Below are 21,757 nucleotides of genomic sequence, written 5' to 3' on the forward strand. Positions count from 1 at the left end.
TTATGATTTGCAATAGATCTTTTTCTGCAACTGAAGGGAACAATTGCCCATGACAGCTTTTTTTTTATTGTAAGAGGTTTTATTAATATTCCAGATGGCCCAAGACTTCTTGTACATTAAGCAGAAAGGCTCATTCCATATCCTGGATTAGTTAGCATGTCTGGAGTACTCTGATGAGCAAACAATACATGTTTGTTATCAGAGACCCGTGGCAGGAGGGAAGAAGGTAATGTGAAGAACTTTAAATCCCTCTTTAAAACTCAGACGTTCCATGTCTAATTCTCCAAGCCTGGAGTTTGCTGAACCTGAATTTGAAATTCATGATCCAATCACTGACTGGACTTGATAAAAATGCTAAGTACAGCTTTATTGTCTCTGTTTTAAAGTAGCTGCCCACCTAATGTTTCATTCACCCTCCTTTGTAATGGTGCAAGACATTTAATTAGGAAGGAGACACAGTACCTTCTACTGTAGAGCTGGTTACTTGGCCATTGCTAGATCCAGAAGAACTGTATAGCGATCCAGAACTATATGGCTCATAAGGTTTGAGAACAGTCAATGCATTAGGAGAATCAACATCATCTGAATTCTGAAGGCCTTGTTTGGTTGGCAAAACAGAGGATGCAGGTTTGGTGCGAGAACATTCCTGAGGTAGCAGATTTGCATATCTGTTTGCAACACGAAATCTGCTCGTTTCGTATCTTCTGTAATTAGCCATTGGAGAGTCAATATGCTCAATAGCTAGTAGATTAGGTTTCATTCGTTTGGAAGGTGTCTCACCATAGTCTAGATTTACATTGCTCACAGATTTCCCACAAAGATAGTCTCTTCCTTGATGACAGGACCAGGCAGATTCATTGAGGTGTGAGTCGAGAGTCCCATTCATACTGCTGCCTACTAGACCAGATTGAGACACGGGGACAGTAGGAGCTTTTACTTTAGATTCAGATCTTTTCACTCTGTCCAGTACTGGAGATATACTGGAAGTGGAGTGCATTTCTTGCTGATGTTGTCTATAGTTATTTGCCTGAGCTCCAATATTACTTTGCTGTTTATGGAACTTGAGATTACTTGGGGCTGTGCTGCTGGAATCAGTCACTGAAAAGAGGGGGACTTTGTTCTGTGGAGGGTGACATTGTTTAGCTTTCCCTGTTTGCAACGATTTCTGTATGGATGGGGAAGTCTTACTTTTCTTAGAATTAAAGGACAGAGGAAGCACATCTTTACCAAGCAGAGCTGGAGGGCATCCAGTGCGTCTGGCTTTAGCTATAGCCTTGTTCCTGCAGCCATTTTTGTTAATGGTGTCAGGATTGTATTTGTGCATCAGCCTCTGGTGCATCATTAGGACTTCTGGGTAAAATGTTCGATAAGTACAAAACGGACAGGTGATGGGTGCTAGCAGGCCTTTAGTTGCAATCACTGCACATTCTTGTGAAGTCCCAATAGATAAGTTCAAGGGCTTTTCTTGAGAGTCCACCATAGGTTTGTGTTTGTAGTTTTCAGTCAGCTCTCGTAGATCATTCACATATTTTCCATCCTTTAAAGCACAAATATACTGGACGTCATCTCCCTCTGATGCCACAGAATCCTCTCTCTCTCTTTTATGAGGAGCACTTGGCCGAGCTTCCTTTGTTTCTTTCTCAGCCTTTAGTTTTTCCATGTAAGGAGTGGACACGTTCTCATGTACTTGATTCAAATGGTTGTAAGCAGAACCTTTGTTCAATTCCTTGGGATTACTTTTCATTTTTAGAAGAACCGTGCTGCTTATTGCATTGTTCAGGGACAGAACTTCCTTTCGCTGCTTGGCAGGTGTGCAGCCCCCAACATCTTTGGCACAATCGAAAAGCCTCTTGGAATTTTTGGTTTCTTGAGCACCATCAGCAGTCAGCACGAGCTCTGTCTCCTGACTCTGTAATGAAACTTTGATGTCACTTTTTGCTTCTGCTGCACTATCAGCTTGCCTGTCCTTGTGATGCCTCTCTAAATGATACCTCAGCGAAGTTTTCTGTGCTGCTGCATACTCACAAAATTCACATTTGTATGGTTTTTCACCTGAAAGACATTTTTATCAATATGTAAATTTGATACAATTTAATTTGAAGTCTTGAATACAATCAAAGATGAGGGAATAACATAGACAGCAAAACAAGTAAAACACATGTCCTTCTCCTTCCACATATTCATAACTCCCAAACTCATCTAAACACCATTTAAACAACTACATTTTACTGCTTTTACTAACTACAGTGACATCTTCTGGCTACAGTGAAGATATTTTCCACACACTGTCTACGCATGAAGATGGCAGCAGACAATATGTTTGGTAGAGATAAGCAAGAAATGTAACCGTGGGTCACCTCCAACAAATTGCATCCCTTGATCATAGTGCAAGTATGCTACTCAACAACACCAATGTTATAGTTCATCTATAAATAGAGCTGTTTCAAAAGAAACAGGGACACACATTAACAGAAGTAGGAAGAGTTTGCCTGGCTATGGAAAACAAAAAGTGGAACTGAAAAACAGACACAGCTTTTTCCCCAGGTAGCAGCAACTGGCAGATCCACTTAGTACTTGGGAAATGTGTTGCTCTGTGGGGTTTGGTTAGGGTTTTTTTTTGGTTGCTGTTGTTTTGTTTGGTTGAATAAAAGTAGTGCCACACAAAAAAAACCAAACCCAAACTTTAGGCTAGACTGCTAAAAGCAGAAAGAAGTTGTAAAATATACTGTGATCTTAACAGCACTTAATGTAAACAGCTCTTCGTGAAAATTGTAGTTACATAAATATTTAATTCCTTTTAAGAAATTTCAATTGGTGTTTAATATTTTTTTTACAATCACTAGAGAAAACCTTGGTTCTGGATTTCACTCATTTTGAGGGCAACTTCTGTTTTTCTCGAGCAAAATCAACTATTCCACCCACAAAGGTGAAGTCCATTTACCTGTATGAGTTCTGAGATGAATATTGAGGTAATAATTGGAGCGAAAATACTTCCCACAGTAGCTGCATTCTCTGGAGGCACCAAGGTTTTTAACTTTTGCTCTTTCCAAACAATCTTCGTTTTTATCTTTGGGAGAAAACATAGCTGTATTACAAAAAGCAAAAATTGTCTTTTAAGCACAGGATGATGAAGTGTTGTCAACTCCTACAGGCTATGAGCATCTTTTGCTCTGAACTGCTGCACACACAGCTATCAAACAGTCAAAAAGTTAAAAAGGTTTCTGTGTCAGGTCACACTGCGGTTAGAGACTGTAACGAAGAAGCCTCAGAGAACAAACAAGATGCAAAACTAGGGCTCAGAGAAGAGGGAGATAAAAAAGAAGGAAAAAAAGTATCTACAAAACTATCTTTACTGGCCTACAGACACTTGCTGGAGAACAGCCCATCACAAAAGTTCACACATTTAATAAAATGTGTTCTTTTATTAAAAGGGAGTGCTTGAACTACTAAGTGTGATGATTCAGATTGCAAGCCTCCTCTCTGCACCATGGAGAAACATAGGAAGGTGTTTTGAGGAAGGCAAAGGGAAAGATGGATTTTCTTATTAATTTTAATAATATTATCATTTCTATGCCAATCAGTGGCGTGTTATACCTGTATAACATCCTTAACATTAATGAGTAATATTCTTTCACTGTAAGAATTAATACCTCAGTTTTGACAAGTATGGGAGTAGGAAAGCAACAGGGTTCGCTGTTCTGTGAGATGTATTCAAGGAACCAATCCACAAGTTAAAAATTGGTTCTACTCCAGTGTAAGCAGCAGGCAGTTACCACTGGAGGGCAGCAAGTACAGCATAATGCCGAACAAGAAAGGGGAGAAAGCTTACACCTAACACAACATTCGAATCAACCTGATTTCTCTGGCAAAAAAACATTGAGAACTTCAGTAAAATATGCAGATCAAGGCTGAGTAGGAAGCTACAGTGGGATGAGAAGGAAGGAAACACCTGGCTTAACTTAATCATTAGATACATGATAGTTGGAAATGGGTCTGTGAAGTTCCTGTGTGTTGGAAAGCTTCTACACTGGAAATCCTCAGAAGTATGGCTAAACTATGGCTAAGCCATAGCTGCTTTAAACAGATAATGTCTCAAATAAGCATGACTCAGCATCTTATGAGGAAAGCTGTTGTAGTTTGGGATAAAACACTTAGAAACAAAACAAGGAACTTAACATTAGGTAATAATTCCATTCCTTTGTTCCTTGAGGCAAAATAAAGAGCTGCACATTACCAGAAATGGAAAAAGTCAGTTGTGTGTGCCAGGACATTCTGTACGTTGTGTCTTTTCTTGAGATTATGCAAGTGTCTGATTCTTTAGATGCAGACTCAATGCATGTCACATGAGTGCCAGATTAGCTAGAAGATTTTTTGTTATTTCTTTTTGACCTCAGACATGCAATCTTTTTCAATGAAGGAATCACTTGTTTTTCTAAGACATTGTGAGATATTAATCCTGGGTAACATAACAGATTGAGCCCATCTACTCTGTCAAGAAGAACTGTTAGCAACCCTTCAAGGAAGAAGGGTTAAATATATACCCCTCTTACATACATGATGCCTACGTATTAATAGCCTGCATGCATGCCCTTATGTGGCCAACTTTAAATTGCTGGGTTTGACATTTAGGCTTTCCAGGTATGCACCATTCAAGAGAAGCAGCTTGATAGAAAAAAATTGGAATTGCTCTTTACTTCTCAGGTTCCTAACATTGAACCCACTGGTATCAAACACTGAACATATTTTGCCTTCTCTTCCAGGATGCAAGGGGAAAAAATGAAAGTGAGTCTTCCTAGACTGAGTATTAAAAGCATGCCAATGATTCCAATAACCCAAATCAGAACTGCAAGACAGTCCAACACAAAGATATTGACACGGTGGTGTCAGAATCCTTTCTCCCCTTTCATTTTCCTGTTTTCCCCTTCACCTGCCATAACATTTCATATCACTGCCCAAGTTTTGAAAAGATAACTAAGACAAGATCCTTCTTAGGAACTCTTTCAAGCCAAATATAGCTACAGCTATTTCAAACTTACATGCTCAAAAGCCTACTTACCTAGATGAAGTGTTTCTGGAAGTCCATCTTCAGATCCATCTTCAGAACCTCCTTCTATTCGTTCTGCTGTTCCATTTTCATCCAGACTTATTATATCAGCACAGTATGTCCTTGAAGCAGCTGAAGTCTCTCCATCAGTCCGTCTGTCCCTTTTATGTACTCTGGAATGAAGGACTAGCTGGTGGTATGTTCTGAAGGCTTTACCACACTCTGAACAGTGTGTGGGTTTCTCTTTGTTCTGGGACATCTCCATAGAAGGCACTTCTCCACCGGGATGTTTCAGTTTGTCTTGGGATAAATTACCATTCCCTGTGTAATTGGTTTTTACTTTTGACTTCCCCGTAGTTTCAGTCTGGCTACCTTTATTTACATTCCAAATTTCACCAAGTTCTTCTTTATCAGAAGATGAATCATCATTGTCTGTACTTCCTTCTTGCCCTGGTTCTTTAACTTGGCCATGGCCAACTGCAACTTTACCTTTGGTAGCCAGCTGCCAGGCTTGATAGGTGTTGAAAGGATCTAGTTCAGCTATCCATTTCACAGGTTTTTGTGATTTGTCATTTTCTGAACCCGAGTTTGGTTTTAAGTTCAAGAATCGCAAGAATTCCTCTCTTTGAGATGTTTCTTCTGCATTAGGTTCACCAGTCACTTGGGGGCTTTCACCACTGGGTACTGATTCTTTGGTGTGCACTTTGCTGTGCTCAATTAGAGTCTCTTTATTGAGAAATAGGAAACCACAAACCATACAAATTTTGTAAGGTGACGTTACATTTTCAGTTACATGCTCCTGCACCACTTCATTTATTGTTATGGGGCTTTCAGAACCTTGTTGATGCTTGTTTCTGGAACCAGGCTTTCCAGTGTGCGTTCTCATGTGATTTTTGAGGAACCATGGCTCTTTAAATCTTCTTCCACATACATTACACCAATACGTAAAAGAATCTTTATGCTTTTTCATGTGTGCCTCAACATCAAAAGCCTCATCAAATGTCTGTCCACAAACTTTACAGCTAAGTTCTTCACTGTCCTTTTCGTTGTTTGATGAAGGTAAGTTTGTTCTTACTTGGCATTTATCTAGATGACTTAGATACTCCGCTTCAACACGAAGGACAGCTGGCTCACAAAGAGTGGGTCTATGCTGAGTTAAAACATGCTTACCAAGCTCTTCAGGATGCTTAAAAGTCTCATCACAAAACATGCAGTCCAGAGGCATGCATCCCTCAGCTTGCATGAGAAACTTTTCCTGCAAACTTTTGTAAGAAATTGTGCTTGTTCCTTTTATTGTCATCGAGGCGTCGTTACTCTCCATCTGCGCACCAACGGTACTGGCTATTCCATCCGGTCCCTCCATGTATGCCAAGAGGGGCTGAGTTGGCATGTTTCCTACGTTCTGTTCCCTATTATGTGTTTTAATGTAAGGATTCAGTTCTTTGGGGATGCTCACTGATTACAATAAGGACACTTGTAAAGTTCTCCAACATGTGCTTACGAGTCTGCTATGCTAAAAACCTCTGCCAGGAAAAATGTTTTTTCCCCCAAGCAAAAACTCTTTACTTTTTTGGGAATCTGTGTTCACACATCACTTCAAGTGAATCCATCGGTTCTCTCAGTGACAGAACGAGCGGTGTCTTGAACTGTTTCTGTCGATTCTCCAGTCTGCAGAAACAGTCGGTTGCACTTAGTTGTTTTGTACAAACACTTCAAATAGTTGCATTGGGCAAAATACACTCAAGGACAAGTTCAGTGCCACAAAGAGCTCCAGCACCTGGAGGAGAGAGAAAACAGTCAGACTTTTCAAATGAGAAGTATTATCTCCCAAACAAATTAAAACATTGGGGCTAGAGAACTATCAAATGCTTTGGAACACAGAGAGCATACTTTTAATAAACAGTCAATGAGGGACAGCTAGAAGCTGCTCTGTTTACTTTTCTACCTGTTCTATTAGCCGGGCTTCTGTAACAAGACTGCTATACAAAAGCAGTATTTTGTCTACTACCTATTCTAAACCCACTCCTATCCAGTTACATAAAGCTGCTGAAACCATATTTCAATGCCTGTAACACTGAACTCATAACTAGTACACACAACACACCACAGGAACCTTTCCTCAAACACCTAAAACCAGTGTTTAGAGGCACAGTACAACTTGGTTAGTATTCAAACTACAGACAGCTTGGAATTACCTCTCATAGTTCTGGTACACAGTAAGCACTGGTACAAACTTCTGTATTAAGAACTATTCACCAATACCACCACTCAAAGCCTCATCATCCACAAATTTACAAGCTCTGTGACAATTTTTGGCCTTGGCACAATAAAATCATCTTAAACTCAGAGAGCCTAACAATGCTCTTTCTTGAACAGCAGTTTAACATTTAAAATCATCCCAAAAGCCCATTACTACATCTAAAAAGGAAATTTTTCTAATTTCAAAATGTGTGCAACAAAAAATGAGCTTCAGTGATTATACTCAAAAGGAAAGGGTTAAGATTTCACAAGATTAAAAAGAGTTCTAATGCAAGTAATCACCACCCCAATGTACAATCTGAGTTATCTGCTAGCAGCAACTAATGGCCACAACCTTCTGGGATGGCAAATTATGGTATTGTGGAGTTCAGGACTCTGCTTGATTGAATTTCTGGATAAAGGGAAAAATATCTCTTATACAAGACCATATACATTGAAAAGAGATTATTCTGAGATGAGGCATGTATTCAAATACTTGAATACCAATGAAAAGAACACATTCAAGATTTGACTTCAAAGTTTTGCAAATTATTCCATAAAAGACATCTGGTCAGTGATCCACCCTACCTGAAATACCTCAAAATACAATAGGCTCTACAGCTCTTACAAGCAGAAGACAACATAGGCAAAGTAAGGTTTTAAAATTCATCTCAGTTTCTACCTCCACCTTGCTTTAGTTTGGAAAAAGGGAAGATTTTGCTTCATTTTAGCCAAAGAATGGGTAACAATTCAAACACAACCTGCTAATATTCAATCTAGTAAGATTTCCATGACAAGCAGGTGGAGCAGGTAAAGATGTAATTATCTAAACAGCTGAGTTTACCTTCTCCAGTCCTTTCTGATCAGCAGTGCTGGCTGGACAGAAAACAGCATTCTCAAGCCAGTGAACTGTTTCAGCAGAAATGAGAACTTTGAGCTGCTCACACAGTTCAGTGGCCCAGGTAATGTTCCTCTACGGCCACCTGCTGGTGGAACCAGTATGTCTAACAGCCATGGAAGGTTAGTGGGACAGGACCTTTAACCAGCTGAAAAGACAACTACAGACACAAGGTTTGATATGCCTTCAACTGTATCAGATACCTTTACCTACCACCGGTCAGTCAAGTCCAGGAAAATTAACAACTTGAGAAAGGAAATGTGACAATGCATTGCTAGGGGGCAGAGAAACAACACCTCAAACACTTTATCCACTCTCTGCACAGCCTTGCCTAGAGAAAATGCTTTGGTTCTAATCAGAAAAAAAACAGCAGCTCCTTTTCCACCATCATGCAGACGAGATCCAGGAGCCTAATGAAGATGGTATAGACACAAACAAACCAAATGAGAAATCCTAATCTACACCAGAATAAAATTACTGTTGTCAGTTGCTTGTCTTCCATTCTTTTCTATATCTCTAGAGCTTAGTGTCTTCATTGTCCAGTCCTCTAATCCAAGTCTAGACAATGATCAGATCTAATACCAAGAAGCTTCTAGCTTTTTTTAAACCAAAGTTCTTCAGGCCTGGGTCAAACAATCCTATTCCAAGTTAAACAAAAACGAAGGGATCTTGAAAGATAGGGTAGAGAACATAAGAGGGAATAGACCAAGGGCTGACAAGTTGATAGAAACAGAACCCAGATTTTTGGCAGCCAAAGTCTCTTTAACTACGCCCTCTATCCTCATTTCAGTTTTGATTAACACTTCCTCTTTGCATAATGACTCAAAAATCTTTTGTAATAGGCAGGTTCAATTTACAGTGCAATACTTCTGAATTGCTTCTATTGCAGACTTCGCTTTTGCCTTTCCGCTTTTCCTACTTATGTCTTTCACTCACCCTCTATTGGCAGGGGAAGAAGATGTAACAAAGTCTGAAGCTGAAGTATTCAAAAAGCTTTCCCGTTTGTAAAACACAAGGAAAAACATATCAAAGGGTGCTGGTTAGCATGTTTTACTTCATGTTTCAACTTGTTCCATTTCTACTGTAGTTTTAAAAGGTATTTTTTACACAACAGGGTAACATGCTGCAGCAAAGCTTATGAGCATACATGGTGACTATCAGCCTGAAACTAATTTATCTGCAAACCAAAAATGAACATCAGCTTTGAAAGATTCCTGAACACCTATAATGAATATCCATGCAAGACAAAAATTGAACACACTTAAGAGTTTAATGAATTTCCTTTCAGGGGCAGAGGTAAGCACTCTTCATTTGGAGGTGTAGTGATCATCCTGCAAAAAGGCCAGAGGCATTTTTGGGGTATGAAGCCAGAGCCAAATGTCAGCGCCTGCAGTCCCATGTACTAAACTGCCAAGATCCATAGTCAACTGTTTCCTTGCTAGCATCTACAAATACAGAAGCAGCTAGGTATGCTTTATTCCACCCCCACTTTGTGGCATTACAACACGTACACAGCAAGAGTAACAAGAATTGAGACACTGTAGAGAAAACAGATGAAAACCCACAGAAATCTGTGCTCGGTCCCCTATCCTCCACAGCATCCTGGGATAAGAGAAGAGTACAAGAGACATCCTTGTAACACAGATCACCACACATGGTTGAATTCACCTAACCTAGGATAATACAAACACTTGGTAAGAACCACGTGCTTCAAGATTTATTAGAATTTAGAGGACAGGCATAGATCAAGTCTAGGGAAGGCTCTAAGTTGGTCATTGATGTGTGAAAAAATCCACCTCAATCAATAATATTTTCTCTGGTAAGCTCTTTGAAAACCATTCTGGTTCAATCTCAGCTGTCAAAAAAACTCTAAATCTGTCCTCACAATTGTACATATAAACACAGAGTATAAAACTTAAACACGTGGATCAGAGAGGAGACTAACAGGAGCTTGGGTCCAAATTTTATTGGGAATAATTAGATTTGAAAAAGCCCTTTGGAGACTTCTTCCATGGATCTTCAAAGCAGTTCACACATCTCCACCAGCCTAGGGTGGCTGCTGAATGCTTTCACTGTCTTTAATAGGAGGCTATGAACACTTTTGAAGAACTGGCCACAGCTCATCCTCTAGGCAGCATTGCAAAGCAGAGCAAGATATTCCTGTTTCAGCAATCTGAAATGCCCATTTGCAGTTCAGGTAACTGTTGTTCTTGGATATACCATCACATAGAGGAGATCACACCTAAGACTGACAAAAAACTGCAGGTAGTATTTCTGAAGATGTAACTAGAGGGAGTTATGTTTAAACTTAGAATATAAAACAATAACAGTCAGAAAGGTGAATAGAAAGTTCTGGTCTTATTTTTTCTTTCTTATTTTTCTAAGTGATTACACACTTCACTCTGGTTAGCTAGGTGGCTTTACAAGTAGGCATGATTTTACGCTTTCACTGTTTAGACAAGCAAACGCATGCTAAAACTACAATCCCAAATATCTACCCTAGGATTTTATCCATTATTAACAAAATCTTTCCTCCAAGTGAAGATGATATTATGCCTTGGATTTGAAGACCAAAAATGTTGGTTAATTACATTCTTGTTATTCAAAACCCTGTAGGCAGCAGCAAAACTGCCAAGAGTTGCCTTATATTGTACAATTGCTTCCCTGGGAAAGGGGACAATCTACAGTTTTGATGAGCACCAACTACTTATGGCTGATGGTCTGTATATGAACTCCACCAAAAAGTACAGTACCAGGGGTGTCTTCTGTCATCTTTGAATTTCAGAAGACAAAAGAACAGACATGACACCAGTATCAGTCAGAGATTAAGCAAAGGAACAGAACAAAACAGGAAATTCTTCCCTGAAATAGCTGAAAAGTAATACAATTGCTACCGATTAACTCAGGGTTGAAAATAAAGAATGACTATCCCTCCTCACAAACCAAGTTACAAAATCTTGACCACTGACTCCCCTATCCATTTATAAGTGGCAATATGCATCTCACACTGGAGTCTAGAACTCACATGTTTAGTGAGTGCTGCAGCTGCCCTGAGGTAAATGAGTAGCTCAGAAGGAACTAGTCTTCTTGAGCACACATGGACATTTCTTGGAATGATACTGCCAGAAGCGGCACACTCTCCTCAACTGTAGGATCCCAACTAGGGTACTTCATTCTTCAAACAGTCCAGAGTCAGATCATTTAGCAAACATTAGTTTACAACTGAGTCCTATTCGCCTGTATGGCCTGCAGTCAAATATTTCAGCAGGTTTGCAGTGATACCCATTACATTTATAAACAACACAAAGCATATATACACACACACAAAGATTGAACTGGACAGATGAGAACATCTTGTTTTCATTTCACTTGCCAGAGAGCCTAAGAACCACACCAAAAAGCTGCTGCATATAAATGGATTATTAAAAGAGAAAATTTTAATTAAGTGTCTGTAGTGAAGTTCAATTTATTTTTATTAAGTTACACAACTAAAGACTGCATATTACAGTCTCAAAGATTTCTTTGGGAAATGACCTATCAGTAGTAATTTTATTGCATTTCTACTTCCTGCATTTCAACATTTCCATGAATATGTAATAAAAACTGTAGACACACCTTTCAGAGAATAGCAAAGTCTAACTATTGAATTTCCCATTTTAAACACTACAGAGCACTGGGGGTAAAAGTTGCCTAGCCAGAATCAGGAAAAAACAACTGCACCTTGCTAATGCTGTGCTAGCAGATCCATTGTTCAACTGTAAAAAAGCAAGCTGGAACAATTACAGAAGTTAACCCAGTTTCTGCAACAGTTTCTTAAAAACAGAAGTGAGAAAACTACAAGAGTTGCAGCTAAGCATATGATACTTAGTTATCTGTACTGATGTGTAACTACCTCCACAAACTTTTAGCAGATCCTTAAACTGAAGGCCAGTAGTAGCAACACTATCGCTGTTAACTGATGACCAGCTTCATTCATTATCTTACTAAGGTTCCACAGGTTGCAAGCGCCACATAATCCAGTTCCACCAAAAAAACCCCAAGAAACCCTCACTCAGAAATCCACCAGAACCAACTGCTGCATATTAATTACCTTTTTTTTTTTTTAAACTATTTAACTTGAGAAATTTTCACACAACTCTCAAATTCACTTAAACAAATCCCAACCAAAAACAAAGAAAACACACACACAAAACAACACGCAACCAAACACACACACACACACACATTTAAAAAAAACCTTCACTTTTCCTCATCTTTCAAGGCATTTCAGGATATTAAGAGTCATTTCACATGAAACATTATTTTCCCTTGGCAAATTTATACCTCAGAACAAGCTGCAGTTCTTTGGCATTGCTAATGAAATAGATTCTATCTAATGGACATAAATAAAATGAACCATTTAACATCACTTTTTCCCTCATTGAGCCCACAAATAAAAACTACATTATGGATATTATCTGATTTGACTGAGAACAACTGTATTCAGGTCTGACACTGATCATAGGCAGAGTAGATTAGGCATAAATAAATACAACTTTAAATTCTCAAAAAGCCTGAGCACCAAGGATGATTTTTAGCTTATTTAGAAAGTCTCCTTTTGTATATACATATATATCATTGCCTAAATTTCAGCCAGTTGCACCACACCTAGTACACACACGGGGATGTTAAGCAGAAATACCATCCCCAAGTAGTTGCTAAGTATTCAAGTGCCAAACTTTGGAGATAGTACCTACAGCGCCCCAGGTTGTGTGTGCAGTGCTCACAGAACACATCAGTGACAATAGCCCCATTGTATGAGCAGCACTAGTGCGCTGCAGCTCTTTATGGGCTCTTATATTTAGTCAGAAAGTGAAGCAGTGTTACTGTGAGGTTCTAATTTACCAGTTGCTTCAAAACATTAGTCAGATTTCCAAATATCCATAGCATGAAATTTCAAGTTTGTCTCTACAAGCATTAGGGGTATTATGGGAACCACGTAACTTCCTTTCACCATTTAAGAAGAAACAGGTACATGTCACACCTCACACAACAAGGCGTTTTCCTTTATTAGATGGGGGGAGGGGGGGGTGTGTGAGTTCCTACCCCAAACTGAGGGAAGGACACTCCTTAAATCTAGAAAAGTCACACTATTTGCTGCATAGACTGTGACTCGATTTCTGAAAGAGTACAACTGTCTGCCTGTGACTTCAGTTAAAACACTGGAAAACTATAAAAGTCAGCACAGATAAACCATCATTTTGCAGAACAGCAGAAGAGTCAGCTTTTCTTCAGAACACTTCATGAAGCCAATAACTTATTCTTCATTACTGTGTGTTCTGTTGCTTTCTAGGAAGAGCTGCTCCCCTCTATCTTTTAACAGTATATCATTTTAACATCACTTCCCTGCCTATTTCTTTGTTAATGGAGGAGCATGCCAGTACACCTGACACTGCTTCACAGACACACATCAGCTTTAATACCAAGCATTCAAGTACAAAAAAGTGTTTTAAAATAAAGTGTTAACTGCTCAGTCTGATAAAGAGCTAGCATGAGTACTTTTAAAGGAAATGGAGATTTAGGGGGAGGAAGGGGAGGAAGACAGTTGTTTGTTTCAGTTGCAGGAAAGATCAAAATGAAGACATTCAGGTTGAAGAGAGAACATAAAAGATGACCCCAAATTGGAATTTCCACTCCCTAAATCTGCAAACTTAAGGCCCCCCCCCCCCCCTTGTTAGTCTCCATCCTTCAGTTTTGAAGATTTCAAAGTTACCCTAAACTTCAACTCATAGAGCTCCAAGAGAAGCTACTCTGTTATCCTCAGTTACAGTCCCTTCTCATTACTCCACAGAGCAATGATGCTAGGACAATTCATAAAGACAGACACATATACACAAGAATGTAAGAATATTATCCAGGCACTTCTCCACGAATACTTTAGAAATTGTGTTGAAAGCTCATTTCTAGTCAGATAGACATACACACAAGTCACTTTCCTCCTGAAGCCTAGCAAATACGATTTTAATTGCCAGTGGAAAATAACTACTAGTTAATAATGAACAGTATTAGGAAAACTCCCTCCCCCCATTTCAGACATCTATACTAATAGAAACAAAGGATATCCTTTCTCTAAAAACCTTTTCCTGTGGAGTCCATTTTTCTTTAAGGCTATATGTCTAACAGTGTTTTGGCAGAGGATGGATGAGCTGAATGTGTCTCCTCAGTGAACTGAATGCCTCTTCTATCAAAAGATGTAATTATTCCTTTTAAAGCAGAGAACATGTAAGCTTGCATCATTTTGCACATGTTTTTCCTCCACTGAGCAAGAGCAAATATAAAAGAGACTATTTCTTGGCATTACAGGAGGAAGTGCTACAAATAAGTATTGACTTTTAAAGTTCAGGAGGACTGCTCTAACAGCCACTTTTTTTCCCTCCCCCCTCCTTTTCTTTTCTCATTTTCCCCCTATCTGATTAGGAGCAAATTTTTCAGGAACCACAAAACCAAATGATACTCTAGACTATATGAAGTAGCCAATACCTGTTGTAGGAAGGCTGAAAGACACAAGAGTAATCTTATTTTAAATAAGTCTGGGACACATTTCACCACTGCTATAAGATGATGCAACTTCATTAAATCAAGAAGTTACACGCACTTAAACTGGCAATGACCCTTTACCTTACAAAACAGTTTATTGTTCACTCCACAGCAGGTAAAGACTCTCTTGGTGGAGTGAGTGATACATTTTTATCGTTGAGTCAGTCTCACCTCACATAGACTGCCTTATATGTTTAGTCTTGGTTCTCATTTGAAAGAAGGTATTTTCAGAACCCTTAAAAGCAAATTTTACTTTACTTCTTGGCAGAAGCACGTTAGATCTCTCCAGCAGCCACAACTACAAAGAAGTGGTAAATTCAGAGTTTACCAAATTAGACTTAATTCCTCATTACTCAAGAGCCAGGAGTTCCTTCATAGCAATTACAAGTTGCATCCCTTTGGGCAGCATAGGTAAAATAACAGGAAAAGAGGTTCTTTTACTATGCCTGAATTTGACAGAAGTCACCACTTCCAAAGAGTTCACTTTGTTGAGGTCATTAATCTTCCCTAGTGCTCTCACCTGATTTCAACTTTGAATCTAATTCTCTTGCCCAACACAGCTCAAACCCCTGTACTGTTCAAGAAAAAGCAGCAACTTCTTATCCCCTCCCCTCTGCAGAGCACCTTAATCTGGTTGCTTTCATTCATATCTACAATTATATATTTACAAAAATCAATCCTGAAAGATGGAAAAAGGTACACACTCTAAGAGAAAGACATTTGCTTCTACTTAACATCTTCAGGTGCTTGTCCAGGAGATGGCTTAAATTAGGAGTGCTAGCAATAGACACTTCAAATAGCTGCCTCCTTTCTTTCATGCAGGTGGAAGATCTTACAGAGACCCACACTAAACCTTTTTAATTGCTTTAGCACTACACTATCTTACACCAGTGGGTGGGAGGAGATACATGTGGGTGATGGGATGGGATACAAGACAGTGGGCTTCACAGTGCCAAACTGTCCTAGGAAGCACTCAGCATCCACAAGAAATTTGACCTTCAACAGGCAGCTTCATATACAAGTGTTGCAGATTTAGCAAAAGAATAAACAGAAATTGTGGCTTCTCTGTACAAGCTTTTCAACCTTACAACATACTAAAAATTGTAGTCTTTGGAGTACATCTAATTTGTTTCTTTCTCTCTCTTTACCAAAAGGGAGGCTGACATATGCCCAAGGATTTCACCTAACCAGCTCTCAACTATCACAATACAATTTAAGCACAGCACAAGGGCCTTTATTTCTCTTATGTAGTTTATGTCAGAGGCAAAGCAAGTGTACCCATTGCGCATAAACAAACTCAGACTTTGATACTTTTAGTTACATAAAATCTTCAGCAGATAGAAAATCACTATCCAGTCAATTATTCACTTGGATGGGTTTCTGCTCAAATCCTTATTTCACACTGATCTACATAGATTTTCCTGCATATATTCTAACCACACTTCCTTTCTTTGAAAATTCTCAAGCCAGGCTGATAACCATTTCCACTTTCTGCAATGAACTCACTGTATTTTGAAACAACTATGTCACCTATATGTTTGATCTACAGTTCGGTATTTTACTTTAAAACTGAAAGTCTGTTCTTATCAGACCACTTAACTTGCTGCCCCCCCTTGGAGGAGAGAGGGAAAAAACAAACAAAACGAAGATGAGGAAGAATCAAGAGCTAGATTTATGATAAGCAATAAACTATGCTCTGGCCAAAGTCATGTGATTACAACAGTAGACATTTTAATACATTTTTTCCCACTGACATACACCCATGTTTGCCATAAATGAGTTTTCATCTGCAACAAAATAAGATTTGCAAATGTCAAGGGAAAAAAAAAGGGGGGGAGGGGAGGGAAAGAAGTTCCAAAAGCAAATAATTGAAAGTGGCTTTCTGCCTAGAGATGCACAAAAACTTGGGTAAGTTTATGCTGGAAAAGTGTCCTTGGGTTTTTAAATCCTAAAATACAACACATATTGAGAATCTTGCCTGGCTTGGTCATATCCTTTTCCTTACTTTTGTATTCAGTTGCAAATCTCTTGTGGTATGAGTCACATCTCTCTAAAAGCATGCATACAGTAGTCAGCAGAATCCCCTGATCGTATTAATGCACCAGAAAGAAAAACTTTTTTGTTACTAAAGTCACCTTAAAAAAAAAAAGGGTCATGGGTCATCAAAAATGACCCAAAGTCCATTAAAAGTAAATAGTACTTCAAAATTAATGTAGTTATGAGATGTGGAAAGAGTATCTGATTGGAACGCTGATGTTCTAAATCAAGAGCCTCAAAAATAAGAGGGCTGAGCTGGCAAATGGCAGCCCTGCTGTAACTGAAATGTACTGTCTTGCTATATTTAAAGACAATACCTCAACAGTTAAGTATTAGAACATTTTAAGTGAGATAAATAAGCAAAAGACACAGCAAATATCCTTGGTTATTTAATCATCCTGAAAGCAGTGTGGAAACGTGAGGGTGAGTTCAAAGGTCAAACTCTTCTTTCAGCTTCTTGCAAAGAAAAGAAAGCTTAGCCCATTTTACCTTAGGGAAGGGGGGAACTTCGTTCCATATGCCAGCAGTAGTTACAGCATTTCATAACACAGGAAAGAGGGAGTGTATTTACATATACAGTGTATGGAATCTTTTACTGGGACAATGAATTCCAAATCAAGATTCAGGTTAGAAAGACATGGGACAACAAAAAGTCCCAAAGAACAAAGGGAAGTTTAAATTTACTTAACATTTCCCCAGAGCTTCTTAATTACAAACTCTCAGATTTTAGTAACTAAAAGTTTCTTTTAATCACCGTTTTGAAAGTTTAACTGAAACCCACAGTTCCTTTTTAAAAGTATTCTAAACTGATCAGTCATAACTTAGCACATTGTTCACAAGATATTAATCAACATGGTTCACAATGAAAATGTGGCAGTTAGGAGAAGATAGAATCTGAAGTTTAGAAACAAGGGCTCAAAAAGGGATTTTTGAGTGTGATCTAATGAAAGGGGAAAACATAATTAAATAGTCTTTTGTCTGACAAAAGGTGCTAAAGTTTGTTATCTTCCTCTTTCTAGCCCCTACTCTAAATCTTGCTCTTCCCACCCTTACCAAAACAATGCAAAATCAAAAAAACATTATTCACTTAATGAGGAGGGGAAAAAAAAATCCTCTAATCCCAAGCCTGGAAGCCATTCTCTAAAGACTACTTAATATGAAACTTTGTTTACAAGATACAAATATAGCCTCCTTACTACATTCAAAACCAAAAAACATCCACTTATTTAAAGAAATGCTTTTTCTATTTTGATCAACGAGGACATAGGTATTCATTTTAAATTTAAATTTAGCCCCAAATAGTGCCATGTGCATGTTTTAAATTCACATATGATATGCACTGTTTAAGAATGTTTAAACAAAGGAAGTAGCAAAAGCCTCAAAATACACAGCAAAACTTAATGGCTTCAATTTTAAAAAACATACTGATTACAGCATGGCAAAAATCATTCTCTTATGCTTACAGCCAGTCTTCAGAAAGAATAAGTGCAGTCAGTGGAGTAATTTGTCCCACTGGAAATTCTGTATAAAACATCTACCTAAAATAAACAAGGCTTCGCAGCAAGAATCGTCAGTTGCCATTAAGGACACACCTTAAAGTTCTTACCACACAGTAACTAAACAAGTACAAACTAGTGGTGACTGTTTGCTACTTTTGTCTTAAAAGTTAATGAGATCAATTCACTCCTCAGTATCAGATCATTTTCTTAAAAATGCAAGGGACAAACAACCCCCAAACACAAATACCCAGGATTTGAGTGTCTGATGTTTTATCAGAATGCCTAAGGACCTTGTAAAGATGAAAATAAATATTAACGTTTAAACCTGACACCACATAATACTAAAAGGTAAAATGCTTAACTGCTCAGCACACTGGTGCTCTGGTACTGGAAGGCAGCTGTTGTTCCCCTGCCTTTTCTTTTGTTGTGCTTAATCTCATGTCAAGTCATTCAACCAACTCCAAAGCGATGAAGACATAATTGAACAACCTTAACTAAAAACTGATCTACTGTTCTTAAATAGCTGTATATACAGTTTAACGATTCAAAAAGGCTAGCATATGAAAAAGAATTCATAGAATTTAAATCAGCAACTCTGGTGCATGCAGAAGAGTTGCTTGGCTGTAGGCCAAGCCAATCAATAATCACTGTAATAACCATGATTCTAAAGTTATTTATTTTTCATCTTAACTACCCTAAGAACTTAAAAACACCAAACTTGAAAACTCACACAGATCTCAAGAAGGAGCTTTGAAATTCAAAATCCAAGTATTTCGCACAGAATTACAATATTGTTCATTAAAAAAACCCAAAACAAACAAACAAAAACCCAGAAAGATCAGTGATCACAAAGCCACATTCCTGCCACAGATCTTAAAATATTGACTCAGTTACAGAACTAGTAAAGGGGAAGGAAAAAAAAAAAAAAACCACCACCAAAAAACCCTCCTCCACCCTTCCCCTCTTCCCTCCCCTTTGCCAAAGAATGCAGTTTATCCTACTTATTTGAAACTGTCCTTTTATATTATCCAAGGAAACGCTTAAACCTTAGTGTGGACATCACAAATTAAAGTATTACTTGTATTCCCAAACCTACAGTTAATAAGAGCTCCTAAGAGCAATAAAACATGGCGTTAAAGCATTTGCAAGCCATTGTCATAGCACTGTGCTCTGATACCTTTGCAGACACAAAACCAGCCCCCACCAACCAGCAAGCATGTAAGCACTGGTCAGCAAGTCAATGCCTGCTATTCAACTTGTAGTTAGGCGTTTTATTTCTGTGTCTTCCAGATCATATCACTCCTGCATTTCAAGGCCTAATAAAATGTGAAGAATGATATGTTCCCTTCTTTCTCCTTGCATCTTAAACTGCGTTATTTCCCACTCTTCTTTTTCACACAATCTGACAAAAACTTCCCTTTTCACATACTTCTATAAGGAAATATTTTATTGCATCTACTTCAGTTCCCATTTCTATTTTCGATTTTCACTAGATCCTTCTGCTATTGCCTCCCCCTCAAACCCACTGGTAGAAACTGATGTAGTTTTAAAGCTCTCAAGGTCATTTCAGAAATGAAGAGGGTAAAAAAAGTTACTGCTTAAAAGAGAAAAAAAAAACAACCCACCACCTTTAAACACACAACCCCCCTAAACTAAACCCTTTTCAAATTCTAACGCCTTTCATCAGCAGATCAATAACCCAACATAAAGATTTTTGTCCACCACCACTTCAAAACTATTACACTTCAATTCAAATACTTACTGGAAGTCACATAGCACATTTTATGGGATGTCTCATTAGAGTACATACAGACCTTACTTTGGCTGCAGGTTTTCTGTGTTGAAGACAAAACAAAACAAAACAAAAAAAAAAAAAAACCCCACACCCAGAAACATAAAGTCCAATGGGTATCACGGAACAGGAACGAAATCCAATCTCTAGATATTCTAGAATTTATTGTCCTCTCTTGGCAACCTCTTTTGTTGCTTAAGAAGTCAGTTAAGGCTTATTTATTTATTTTTCTAAACTTCCTATTCCCTTAAAAAAAAAAAAAAAGAGAGAGAAGAAGAAACACGATGCCAAAGACATTACCAGGAAGGGCTTAGTCTTTAGAAGACAAAGGTAAACGAAGCAAAAACTGGCACAACGGATCAATAAACTTTTCATTAACAATTTCCACCCCCCCACCCTCTCCCCCCCCGCTCCATGAGCCACTTACTACAAACCCTTCTTCCAGGAACATCTTTGACTCACAAAGAAATAGTCTCTTCCCGCTCCACCTCCCCACCCGGCGGCAGAGCACCCCCAAATCCTAGGCTCGACGCCCCAGTGTCTAAAAGCAAACACCCAGGTATACGATGGAAGTTTGAGGCACCTACTTGCGCAGGGGGGATTGTGGGGGGGGGGGGACGGACGTGCAGAGAAGGGGGAGGCGATCCCGGGCAAGAGAAGGAAACAGAGGACATCGAGAAGTTTTCGGGTGGGAGGGAGAGAGGGAAGGGCTTCTCTCTCTCTCTCTCCGCACCCGCCCCTGCCGCCCGCTCCCCTGCCCGCCCGCGGGCGCTGCAGGCCGCCCGGCCCCGGGGAGGGGGCGGCGGGAGGGGCTCGTTACCTGCTGCTGCTCCGCCGCGGGAGGGGCTGAGGCTGACGCGGCCAGAGGTGGGCCGGCTGTTACACACCTGGCCCCCTCCCCGGCCTTTCCTCCCACCCGCGGACTCGAATCCCCCCACACACACCTGCCCTTCCTCCTCCTCCTCCTCTCCTCCAGGGGTAGTCAATGCGCCTCGCCAACCTCCCAGCCTCTGGGACACCTCGGGGATGGGCGGCTCTGATCTGAGAGGGGTTGTGCCTCACAAGGTGGGGGTGTATCCCCCAGATTCCCTTAAAACATCTTAGAAGGCAGTTGCCCCCCACCACCACCACCTCCGCGGTCACACAACCGGCCCCTCACGGCAGAGACCGCCCCAAGGGGCTGGGGGCTGCACCTCCCTCAGGTACCTCCCGTATCAAGCGGAGAGGAGGAGAAGGGGTGGGGGGCCGGCACCCCCTGAAAGTTGACCCCCAGCCCTCCCTCACCTGTGCCTGAGCCGCCTCCCCGGCCGGCATCCTGAGGCGGGGGCAGAGGGAGGAGGGGAGCGGGGGCGGCCGCCCGTAGTGCCGCCGGAGCAGGGACTCAGCGGCGCTGGCGCTCGCGTTCGGGGCACTGTTTGTAAACCGCTCGCGCGGCAGCTGTTGCTCGGGCAGCCCCCGCGCGCGGCCCCGCCCCGCGCCGCGCAGGCCCCGCCCCTGCCCGGTGCCAATCCCGCCTCCCTCGGTAGGCTCCGGCCCGGCATGGCCTGTACGTTAAATAACGTGGCCCGGGGCGAGCCAGGGGGACCTGGGGCTAATCGGTCGCGCTTTGGGGCCGTTGGGCCGGGGCCTGCCTGGTGTAAGACGATTGTTCCCTTTGTGCCGGCACGGTGTAA

General features: G+C 40.2%; 1 protein-coding gene across 4 annotated transcripts in view; it reads right to left on the reverse strand.

Annotated features, from left to right (window-relative positions):
* Positions 1 to 21,485, reverse strand: part of ZNF217 (zinc finger protein 217) — a 28,212-nt gene extending 6,727 nt beyond the window's left edge. The window contains exons 1-4 of one of the 4 annotated variants that reach the window (XM_068149958.1): positions 21,369 to 21,485; positions 5,057 to 6,821; positions 2,942 to 3,067; positions 463 to 2,052 (exon numbers count right to left, since the gene is read on the reverse strand). In XM_068149958.1, coding sequence (XP_068006059.1) covers positions 463 to 2,052; positions 2,942 to 3,067; positions 5,057 to 6,434 — 3,094 coding nt within the window. In that variant the 5' untranslated portion in view covers positions 6,435 to 6,821; positions 21,369 to 21,485. Of the gene's footprint in view, positions 1 to 462; positions 2,053 to 2,941; positions 3,086 to 5,056; positions 6,822 to 20,671; positions 21,342 to 21,368 lie in introns of those variants that run through there. The other 3 variants (XM_068149955.1, XM_068149957.1, XM_068149956.1) reach the window with 3 other exon arrangements.
* Positions 21,486 to 21,757: the final 272 nt, after the last annotated feature.

Source organism: Melanerpes formicivorus, unplaced genomic scaffold (assembly GCF_026170545.1).
Source record: "Melanerpes formicivorus ecotype bairdi unplaced genomic scaffold, bMelFor1.0.p_v2 SCAF_19, whole genome shotgun sequence".
Lineage (NCBI taxonomy): Eukaryota > Metazoa > Chordata > Aves > Piciformes > Picidae > Melanerpes > Melanerpes formicivorus.